General features: G+C 38.8%; 1 protein-coding gene and 1 long non-coding RNA gene across 2 annotated transcripts; both read left to right on the top strand.

The window, feature by feature from the left end:
• The first annotated feature begins 1,886 nt into the window (after nt 1–1,886).
• LOC118565686 (uncharacterized protein DDB_G0292642-like) lies at nt 1,887–5,343 on the top strand. The gene is made up of 5 exons (XM_036146367.1): nt 1,887–1,991; nt 2,416–2,525; nt 4,359–4,459; nt 4,556–4,699; nt 4,788–5,343. Exons 1-5 carry the CDS (start codon nt 1,954–1,956, stop codon nt 5,226–5,228), a joined length of 834 nt encoding a protein of 277 aa, XP_036002260.1. The 5' UTR covers nt 1,887–1,953; the 3' UTR covers nt 5,229–5,343.
• Nucleotides 5,344–10,978: 5,635 nt separating this feature from the next.
• On the top strand, nt 10,979–11,365 carry LOC105925158. Its single transcript, XR_004932527.1, has 3 exons — nt 10,979–11,055; nt 11,202–11,264; nt 11,341–11,365. It is a non-coding gene; the product is annotated as an uncharacterized LOC105925158 (long non-coding RNA).
• Nucleotides 11,366–11,854: the final 489 nt, after the last annotated feature.

The following is an 11,854-nucleotide window of genomic DNA, read 5'->3' as shown; positions in this document are numbered from 1 at the left end:
ATAAATACAAAGTGAGTGAGATTTATAAAACACATTTTATTGAAGTTTGTCTAATCATGTCTGGAACAACTGGTGCTAATCTAAACCTCAGTAACAAATCTGCATGAGCAGTTTTCACCCCCTCCTGTGTGGGAGGAAGTTAAAATTATGTATTATTTCATATCTACAACTCCTATGGTTCTTTAGACGGATTTACCCAAAACAATGCTGAAAAATAATTTGTATTTGTTATTCTTTATTTACAAACTTTATACAATAACTGCATACCAAATATATATAAATAACTTTACAAGGATGTGCTCATAATTTGCACAATATCTGCAACAAGCAAAGTATTGTTATTGTATTGAATAAATGGGAAATTTGATTTGATGCTTCTCAAAAAAAAAAAGAAAGATTTTTTTTTATTGGCTCTAAAGTGAAAGCAAAACCATTATGAGTCGTTTGAGTGCAGCTGGCAGCAATGGCGTCTGTTATGATGTAAATCATCCTGCAGGTGTCTCTGTCTGCTGCTGATGTTCAGCCTCCGTTCACCTTGGTCACCATCTGGACCTTAGTGTGTGGTTTGATGCCGCAGTCAGACAGGGAAGCAGAGTCGTTGTCCAGAGGCCTGTCCACGACGATCAGCTTGATGTCGCCCAAAGTCGATCCTGAAACAAAGAATATGAGAAAAAACATGAGAGTTCGTTTTGTTGGGCAGGAAATCAAACAGGAGACGCCTCACTGTCCTTTTTTTTTTGCACGCAGACATTTATGTAGATGTTAAAATTAGATGAGTTTAATTTTAAGACAATTCTTATGTAAGCAAACCTGCACGATTTTCTCTGTAAAATGTGTGTTTTTAATTTGGAAATATACCTAAAAGCCACTCCATGACAACCTTCTGCAGATCAAAAGTTTTTTTCTATTCAAATCATTTACCTGATTTAGGGAACATTTTCATCGCATGCTCCTTCAGATCGCGAACGGTCATCGTCGCCAGAGGCCTCTTGGGGTTCAGATAGCCAACCTCTCCAATGCTGGAGCAAATGGCGATCTGGTCCGTCCGGCACATGATGGCGTTGTTTCAGATCCTCACTTTGATGAGACTTTCCTGAGCTGCTCAGTGTTTCAAAGAAACAAGTGACTTGTCTGGCTGATAGTCCGTCTTTATATCAGCGCAAAGTGAAAGCAATACAAGTGGGGGTTTCCAAGAGCCCGGGAATCAGGTAACCACATTTTAATCTCGCAGTTTTTATACGCCCCTTCACCAAAAGATTTGGCTTATTTTAAAATTTTATTTTGCGCCATAATTTTAAGCGTATACCGCCTTAAAATCGATTTCATCTTGTCAGCTTAGATCAAAACGAAGGGCGTCAGTCTCCAGAGCCAGCTGCAGGAAGAGCTTATAGCCTACATATTAATTGAATTAAAATTGATTAACATACCAATAGATATGTATTATTTCTAAAACTTAACAGGTAAAAATAAATCTCTGTAAAAAGTTTTGCAGTAGTTATTTTACTAGGGCGTTTTGGAGGATCTGCTGAAAAAAATAATCAATAAAGCAAGAAATTTAGTAAATGAATAAAAACAAAATGGGTCTGGGTCAGATTGGCTCTTTTATCAATACTTACACATATTTCCTCCTCTATTTGATATTTCCCTAATAATGATTCCTGAACCCCACTTTTGTCTGGTCGGCTTTTCAGAATCTTAGTGCTCAATGGCTCATTTTCCGCACAAAATTGATGTTTGTGTGTGCGCGTCAGTTTTTTTCTGTCATCACAGTTGTGTTTTCTCTTCTTCAGCTCTTGAACCTAAAACCTTAATGAACATGTGCGTCCTTGGCCCAGACGGAATGAGGAACATTCAGAGCAGATCAGCTCTGACGTCATCCCGATTGGTTTAGGCTGAACTGCGCACCTCTGAGCTCGAGGGCTCGTCTTGGATGAACCGCGTTCAGAAGCAGAAATGTCCAACGACCCCACACCACGATCTGCACTGCGCAGGTAAACATGACTTTGTTCATTGGATTGTGTTTTATTTGGTTGTGGGTTTTTCTGCATAACATTGCCTGTGACGTATCCAGAGGAAACAGATTTGCTGAATGCGCTGACTCCCCCAATAACTTGTGCGCGCAGCAAGAAAAACTAACGACATCCATTATAATTTCGCTTCGACCTGCGTTAATGAACGCTTTACGAATTTTACGCAGACGCAGTTTGTGCTCCGGATATCCGAGGTTTTGTCATTTATCTTTTTTTCACGTATCCAGTGGAAGTCATTTTGCTGAATGCGCTGACTCTCCCTGCCCGTATGCGCGCAAGAGGAAAACTAACAACCATTCCTTCACAGTTTCGCTTCTTTATTAATTACACACAGTTTGTGCTCTAGGGAGGAAATTCAAGGTTTTTGTTGTTTATTTCTCCTCAGCTTTAGACTGCTAACGAGCATCGGCTTGAATAAATCCACTCCACAGAGGAAATGTTATGATCCCAAGGATCCTTCGCTGAAATTTGTCGACCGAGAGGACGATCTGGACTGTACGTAACCACTGAGGACTAATTTAGACTAAATCAGCTCATTTCTTAACTGCTGAGAATTGAAGTAAGGTATGCACACTGATCAGGCATAACATTATGACTGGCTACATGTGTGGGAAGTAACACTGATGAACATGTTCTTCAGGTTAATGTGTCTGAGGGAGTCTGATATATTAAGCCTATACAAGGCTCTCAGATGAGAAGGCTGGATGAGAGCATCTCCAAATCTGCTGGTTTTAGATAGTCTTCTCACAAGGTCATTGATGCACATTGATGGAGTGTAGCTCTGTTGAAAAAGTTCATGCTGACCAATGTCCACCAAAATTGACAGGTGAGCATCGGAACGAGACCATGGGGAAAAGAATAGGACATGATCTAAAGATGTTTGTCCATCACGTGGTTACATAGAGAAGGATGTACTACGGTAATAAGGCAAGCCAGCAGCAGGAGCAATGTTTTCCTTTAGGTGCTGCTTTGGATTTTACTTTGACATTTGCCACCTAACTATACCATGATGGTAGTGATGGAAGATCCAAGAGCAAGTAGGATGAAGACAGAATCAGGCTTAAAGGAAACTTTGATCAAATAAAAAGGGTAAAACCTGAAGGCACTTTGAAGTTAAGGAATTAAGATTAGGTTAGGTGTCACGATCGGAACAAGCAGAGGACCCAGTATTCAGGCTGGACAAGCAGATAAGATTAAGTGGGCTTATTAGAGGCGGGTTGGCAATACAGGAACGGGCAGGCTTGGTGGTCAGAGTTACAATCCAAGGTCGGCATACAAACAGGCGGACTGGCTAGATGAGGATAGGCAGATTCGGTGGTCAGATTCAGTCCAGAACGGTACACAGAAGAGCAGAATAAACAGGCAGGGATCAGGAAAACTCAGATACTCCAACAAACAGAAACAGGTCAGGTAAAACAGGCAGGCATTCAGATCAGGCAGGAAAAACAGAATCAGGCTGTTTCAGACGTCAAGAGGCAATCGGGGTAATATTGACAGGTTAATCAGACAGAGAGAACGCTGGACAAAACTCACCAATTGGCCTGTAAATGATCTGGCACTAATGTCGGGTCTGAAGGCTGAATAAATACTGGCATGTGCAGGTGGATCAGGTAAGAGGTAATGAGAAACAGGGCAGAGCTAAGCAGGTGTGTGCAATAGGTGATCAGACCAGGCATCAGTGCCGAGATCCAGACAGAAATCAAACCACAACTGAGACAGAACATAAACTATAACATAAACCAAACAAGAAAGAACCCAAAACAGAAACTTAAACTAAGGCAGAAACTCAAACTATGACATATATAGTTAGGTATAGCTAAATGGGAGGATCTGGAAAAGTACACATACAACACAATTGAAGCTGTGGAGGTGACTGCTTGATGAGGATCCAGTAAAACTAATGAACATCAGACTGCAACTACAGGGAAGCAGGGAGCTGGGAAGATGTGACTGTGGGAAAAAGACAACATGTATTATGGAATGGGTATTAGGGTACAGCAGTGAAACTTTAACCAAACAGAGAATCGTTAAACAAAAGTAAGGCTAAACATTCAGTAATGGCTTGAGGAGCACAAGTTTGAGATGCTGACTTTGCCTCCAAATTCCCCACATTTTAATTTAATAAAGCACCTTTGGGATGTGGTGGAGAAACAAGTTTGATCTATGGAGGACCCACCCCACATCTTACAGGAACTGAGAGATCTGCTGCCACCGTCTTGGTGCCAGACACCACACCAGTTCAATGGAGTCACAGGTCATAATGTTTTGCCTGATCAGCAGATGATAAACCTACATTTGGTGTTGATGTATTTCTGTACTGTCGCTCAGTTTTATGTGAGGACTTTGCGTCTCCAAGAGCTGAGATGTCCTGTGGTCATGCTGTGACCCCGACGTCTCTTACTAACTGGTGCCTTAAGTTGTTGGAAGATGTAAGATCCTGCAAATAATTAGAATTTGTAAAATAATTCATCCCTGATGATAGACTATATTAATTAATTAGCTTTTTTCCCACCTTTTTAACAAAGGGAAAAGGCTCCTTTGTGTGTGGAGCGTCTGGCTGTAATGCTGTGTGGCCGTATGAGGAGGTCTGCAAGATGGCTCTGCTGACCACTGAGGAAATGAAGCACTTTAAGAAAACCATGGACATCAATGCTGCTACTAGAAGGAGGGTATGCTTCATCAAAGATGGGATTTTTTTTAATTTTTCAATCAAAATTGTTTTTTGGAAATAATTAAACATAAGTCTCACCTTCACAGTGTCCTGGATGCAAGTCCCCTGTTGCGAGAAAAAATGAATTTAATCTTTGTGTCAGCTGCAAAATGTGCACAGAAAAGGGAGGACGGCTCTATGAGTTCTGCTGGCAGTGCCAGAGGGAATGGAAAGGTCCAAAGCCGCAGCTGGACCGCTGTGAGAATGATGGCTGCTGCAACACGGCGCTGCAGACTCTGAAAACCTGCCCAGATATCCTCTCTAGCCCAGTGATAGGAATCACTGGGTGTCCCTCCATCCGAGCCTGTCCCACCTGTGGATCACTGCTGGAGCATAAACGAAATGGCTGCAAAAACATTTCCTGTCCTCGGTGTAACGTCATGTTCTGTTTTGTGTGTTTGAAGACTTTTGCTGAATGTTTAAACACAAAGTGTTCGAGTGGAGTCGCTCCCAGACAGACAGTTATACCTGTGTGGAGAAAAAAATAATTTTTCTCCACACAACTGTGAACCTCTGTTTCTTTGGATTTTAATGTTCTTTCTCAAGCTTTACTGGTGTGTTAGATTATTCTTTTCAATCATACTAGTTCAGAAACCTACACAGCATGCACATTTTATTTCCAGGTTTTGGGAATGGGATTTTTCCTGGTTTAGTTTGTAAGTAAGAGTCTAAACTAACATATTTGATCCTCCCGACTTCAAGGAACAAAGATATCGCATGACAGTGGACATGAATTCATTTACTTTCTTTCAGGGATGCAGCTAAAGATCACTTTCATTCGTACTACAGCTATTGTTAATTTTAAAAGCTGTCTTTAAGACTTTGTTCATTTGAGATATATCCAGTTAAAATTATCCTGATATGTTTTATTGTACAGAAGTATGAAGTCAACCAAATTTCAGTTTCTTCTCCTTTTTTTCATCTGTTCTGCTTATGAAAATGTTACACCACTTTTGAAATAAGTCATACAAATAAATCACTACAGCTGTAATGATGGGTATTGATGTTCTTTCTTTTGTATTTGTTTTTGTTATTGTCATCTTTAGCCCTCATCACGTAGAGTTACTTTATACTAACTGCAAGTCGTCTTCATTTTCTATTACTATGTCTAGATCTAAGATAAGGCTATAGATCATTTACAAAAGTGACCAGGTGAGACAAAAATGTTGTTTAAAATGTTTCAAATCTAAAGGCAATAAAAAAAGCTGTCACAAATATACAAGCTGTTGGGTAAAAACAGAAGAATTTGTCTCTTATTAATTACTATTACTATTACTTTCTAACCCTCCAAAAGTCATCTTTCAGGTCTAGACATCGATCAGACGTGTCAGGCTTATACGCTGCTGTTGGAACAATTACAACAGTGGGGCCTTAAGGCCGAGCCAGTCACAGGCCCACCCTCCAATATTTGTGTAGTTAGAAGGATTTTATTAGACTGGTGCTGTAAACACTGGGGAACCAACCGTTTTATTTATTAGTTATTTAAACAGAAAATTTAACAATGAAACCATAGAAAAGAAATGATGTTCTTCAACAAAAGTTTGGAAATGCATCCAAAACATTTCCTTGTTTGTACTGAGAACTTTGGAAATCTTGCACAAACTTATTTATTTTAGCAAAGCAAATCTTATTAGTTTAAGATTCACAGAGAAAATGGTTTCCCATAATTGGTAAATTTTCTTCATCTCATAGGTAAAAGCTTTGCAAGATGGAGGACAACACTTCCTTAAACCCAAGAGAATATTAAATTTAGCACAACCAGTAACCTTTATAACATCATCTTACTTCCTGTAACATGTATTTGCTTATTTTAACTGTCCCCATTTGGCAGAAACCAAACGATTACTGGAAACCACATAACTCACCAGTCTTTGTTGTTATGTAACCAGAGTGGTTTCTGTTTGCTTGTCGGCTCACATCTGGTATTTTCCACTGATTTATTGTGGAGGGCAGAAGTCCAGCTAAACATCACCGTAAAACATGCCCAGTTTAAGAACACTGCACACCAACGGGCATAACTGGACCATTAAATCTGGTCAAACATGTCCTCGTTCTTTAATCATGTGATTTATTTTAGTCGCCAGAGGGAAACTGAAAGACAAAATATCAGAAATCTAAGGGAATTTCCTTGAAGGTGACATGGTATTGTTGAAGCCGTCTTGCTTCTTCGTTGATTCGTTGTGCAGGACTTAATCAAAAGTGCAACAATAACTCAGCCAGGACGCAGAATTCAGGTTCGCCTTTGCAAAGGGAGAGATACACCTGCAACCTACCGTCAACATGCCTTTTACAGTAAAAGCAACGCTAAAAGTATCTTAAAAGCTTAGAGTCCTATCTAACAACTTTCTTGTAAGTCTTTATTTATTTCTGTGAGGCTACAAAGGATTTATTTCAAGGATTTAAATCTCTTAATTTTGATGATAATGGCTTGCAGTTAAGGAAACCCCAAAATACAGTTTCTCAGAAAATCACGCAGGACCAATGAAATGTAACAGCATAGACCATGACTGCTGGTTTACACAGCGGAGTTGAAAGTTTTTAAGCAGACAGTCACTGACAACCCTCACTAAGACATATCTCTTTCAAAGAAGCTGACCGCATCCAGGTATAAAAACAGAAAGTTGAGTGGTAGGAAAATGTGCAAAAGGAACAGTTATAACCAAAGCTTTTTAATTTGTTTTTACTTAACTAATGCAATATTTTCTATGAATGAACTACAAAAAAGGGCTTTAAAAAATAACATATCTTATTTTTGCTCATTTCCGATCAGAAAACTTAGGCACACACTCTACTTCAGCAGCTGGCAGCAATGGACCTAAAGTTCATTTAACAGCTGGAAAAAGAAGACTTAAAGGGTGCAGTGTAGGCACAATATCATCCCAGTAAACATTCTGCTGCACACATGAACACCAGCTTCAAGAGTAGCCACAACAGTCCATGGGTTTTATTTATAAAGCTTGTGTCAAAACGAGAACCAAATCTTGCCAACGTCACTTTCCATGCAAAGGCAGTCTGTATAAAGAAAAACGACATTAGAATCTATAGTCCTCACACAAACTCTCAGCATATGCTACTTTTGGAAATGGGAAAAATTGGTGCTGCTGATAGAGAAGTGGGTAATTGCAGCCACACTCTCCGATGTTCAATTTCGCTGTACATCAGACTAGATCAAGTTTATCGTAAGCATTCAAAACCAAAGTTTTATTCATGGTTGTGCTGGTAAGCCATAAACTACAAATAAGGACCTTTCAAATGAACCAATAAGCAAGTCACTGGTCGTATGAATTTTATTTATTTATCTATTTTTTGCTGGGATTTTATTTAATCGACTTTAATACACCTTAAACCTTTATGGTGGTTATTAACTATTTTTAATTAAATCATAATTTTTTATCTTGCTCAAAAAAGCGTGCACTTCTGACGTGCACCAGATGCTTTCTGAGCATACGGTGGACATTTTTATGAAATATAGTTTTATAAAACGTGCCCATGTACAAAGGAAGGTCCTATTTTAATATCTATATTTCTATTATCCTTTCCTGGACAAATGTATTGCATTTATTCTAACATTTGGTAAGCGTCTCTTGAAGGTCTGGTGAACATTAATAAAAACAAACAAACATGAAACAACTTTATTTATGGTTAAACAACAAAAACAGTTGTTTTTTGTTTGGTGATGTTATGCAACTTTGATTTCTGATTATAAATATGAAAATTATTATTTAAAATGATAATAAGTAATTTGTAACCTCAACCAAAAACCATACACAACAAATATATATGTTTAACGTGCACTAGGGGTTTGTGCACGTACTGTAAAACTATCGAGTACTGAGAAAGTCCTGTGCTGAAATATTTTGCATTTTATTTATTTATTTAAATATATATGTATAACATTTATAAATATATAAATAACTATACACAAAAACATGCAATCACCACACACATGCACTCACCACACACATCCTTTTCTTTGAGGCACTGGCACCCCATCCAGCCCCCAGACCTGTGAGGTTAACCCCAACATCAAGATGGGGCACAAGGGGGGACCACCACAACCCGACTTACCATACTCTGGTCCTAACACCCCACCCTGATCCCAGCCCAGACGACCCACGAGCCCATCCACCCGGAGATGGGGCCAACATGAACTGAATGGGCCAGCCAACCAGAGACCACCCCACGATGGGGTGTTCTCTGTGGGTGTTTTATGGCTATAACAATGTCAAATTAAATCCACACAGAATGATTTTACCCAATGCCTATTTGATCAAATTTAAATAGTTGTTTTTTCCCCCATCTTCATCTGGTCCCTTCCTGTGACCTCAGCTCTAACAGGAAGCTATAATTACAGGAAGTGAGGTAACACTTCCTCCTGAAACACAGATAAGTAAGGTAAGTTCACCAAAATAAAATGCACAAGTTAAATGATCAAACAATAAATACAAACTGGAACTGTAAATTGATTTAAACCAAGATGTTGTAGTAAATAATCTGTAGAAATGCAAAACATACAAAAACATGGGATAGTATACGTTTGCAGACTACAAACTAAATAAAATATGGTTAAATCAAAACAAGAATGTTACCTAAAATTATATGAACTGAGGCAAATGGTGTTCTCACCCACTTTGTCAGACTCGTTAAAAGTCCTCCTCACTACTCCTAACATTTTTTCAATTCAGGAGCTTTCATAAGGCCTAAGATGCTTTGTGAATAACTTTTATTTTACCAAAGTAAAATTCTAAGAATTCGGGAAATTCTAAGATTTTGCCTGAAATTACGTCACTAAAAGCTACTTTTAGTCTTGGGAATCTTTATGAATACAGGCACTCCTCACTACTCTAAACATTTTTTTTTACTTTAGGAGCTCTCTTAAGGCTTAGGGTGCTTTGTGAATAACTTTTGACTTACCGAGGTAAAATTCTAAGAAATATATTTAGGAATCTTTTTGAATACGGGCAGAGGTCTATAGCTCACAGGGAGTTAACTGACTCTTCCTCTCTAATGTTGACTGCTGCAAATAGAAATTCACTAAACATGACTGCCATGAATTGCATTGCTCTGCAGGGGAGGGTGACCAGGATCAGTTTTAAAGGAAGGTTGTTCATAGGAAGAAGATGAGAGCAGAGCAACTGGTCCTCTCCACAGAAATTATTTCAATGACTGTAGTCTCTGATCTTAAGCATCAGGTACATCCCTCTGGGAAGTAACCTCAGGAAAGCTGCAGGATTCAAAATATCCCTGTTAACATGAAACCCCCTTGGGATTTCTACAGAAAGAGCTTGGTATAGTTCCTAGATAGAGGGATGTCTGTATGTCCATCGTAGGGGTTTTCTAATCTGTCAAACTAATCTTGGGAAATAAGAGACAATGGATGGAAAGATAGATGTTGAATAGCTTTTTTCTAACTGACTTTTTTGTGATTCCATGTCAGATTAATTTGAACAGCAGTAACTAGCAAGATGGGGCCACGATCAAAAGACAAAGACATTGGAATATTACATTCATCTTTGTTTGTTTGTTTGTTTGGAGGTTTTTTTTTTCAGTCACAAAATACATATTTCCATAACAGATACACAAAAGCAATAAAAAGTGAACAAAAAAAGTTCAGAAGCAAAAGCTTATATGCCCAAGTCTAGTTCTTTGCTAGATGCATCTAATATTAAAGAAAAGAAAATACTGAGAGAAAAATTAAATTAAAATGATGCCTCATAACCTCTTGCTGACGAGGTTGCAATATTCTCTAATCAGTATGGTTCTTAATATAGAAAATAAGGTTCAGAAGATTAAGACTCAGCATAACTTTCCTTAGTTGAAATGTTAATACTATGAAACAGCCATTATGGAGAGAATGAACAAAATCGCAGGAGAAGAGTTTTCCCCAAGAAAAAAAAAAATCATAATTTAGATGAAATAAGATAGAAGCTCTTACTGGTCAAATGAAACATTTTTTCATTGTATTTCCATTTATTTGGCTTGTTATTGGATGAGAGTTGTATATTAAGCCACAATGTTCTTTAATTAGAATTGCTGAGAAAAAGATGGTAAGGAAAACTTCAAAAAACTTCAAAAAACAAAACAAAGCTACACTATGTTCATGTAAAAAATTGCCTTGATCTCAGTAAATAAATACTAAGTAAGACTTTGGTTGTCTGATATAAACAAAACAATTAGGAGCTGATGAGCCACAGCTGTAGCGCCTGCAGAGAGCTCTATTTAAGCCTCAGGTGCTGGTTGACCATTCAGTTGTGGTAGGAACTATGGGAGGAATTTGGCTTCTGGGTTTTTGTGCAGTCGCATTGTGGCTTAAAGGTTTGTGTAGTTTCTTTAGTTAAAATATTTTTTGTGTATATTTAAAAAACAATGGGTGATTCAGTAGTCAATTTGTGATCCCAGAAAGTTGCTGCTAGAGTTGTGAAAAGATGCTATGAAAAACAAATATGCTATTCAATTCACAGGGTCTTGTTTACCGATTGATCATAATGGAGGAATACACTATGAACCAAAAGGGACTGGAAACTGTAAGCTAAAAGTGTTTGGATATGCAAATTGTTAAACAAGCTTACTTCTGGCTAAACTGATGTCCGTTTGTTTCAGCATTATCCCAAAATGAGATTCTTCTGAAAAGAGAAGTTGCTTTGCTCCAGTCAATGGATTCCAGGTTGCTGAGAAATTCAAAAGACGGTAATTATTTGTTAAATTCTGTCAAGCTTTTCATTACATGGACACTTATTAGAATCAAGACTAAAAGGTATGTGAATATCTAACAATGACTTGTTCCTTAAGAGCAACTGGAAACCAATGAAGTGGAATTGTCAAGCGACGCCTCCCACAACGTGTCAAGCGACGCCTCCCACAACGTGTCAAGCGACGCCTCCCACAACGTGTCAAGCGACGCCTCCCACAACGTGTCAAGCGACGCCTCCCACAACGTGTCAAGCGACGCCTCCCACAACGTGTCAAGCGACGCCTCCCACAACGTGTCAAGCGACGCCTCCCACAACGTGTCAAGCGACGCCTCCCACAACGTGTCAAGCGACGCCTCCCACAACGTGTCAAGCGACGCCTCCCACAACGTGTCAAGCGACGCCTCCCACAACGTGTCAAGCGA

Source organism: Fundulus heteroclitus, chromosome 14, assembly GCF_011125445.2.
Source record: "Fundulus heteroclitus isolate FHET01 chromosome 14, MU-UCD_Fhet_4.1, whole genome shotgun sequence".
Classification (NCBI taxonomy): Eukaryota; Metazoa; Chordata; class Actinopteri; order Cyprinodontiformes; family Fundulidae; genus Fundulus; species Fundulus heteroclitus.
The sequence above is the reverse complement of the archived record's forward strand: the minus strand, read 5'-3'. Positions and strand labels throughout refer to the sequence as shown.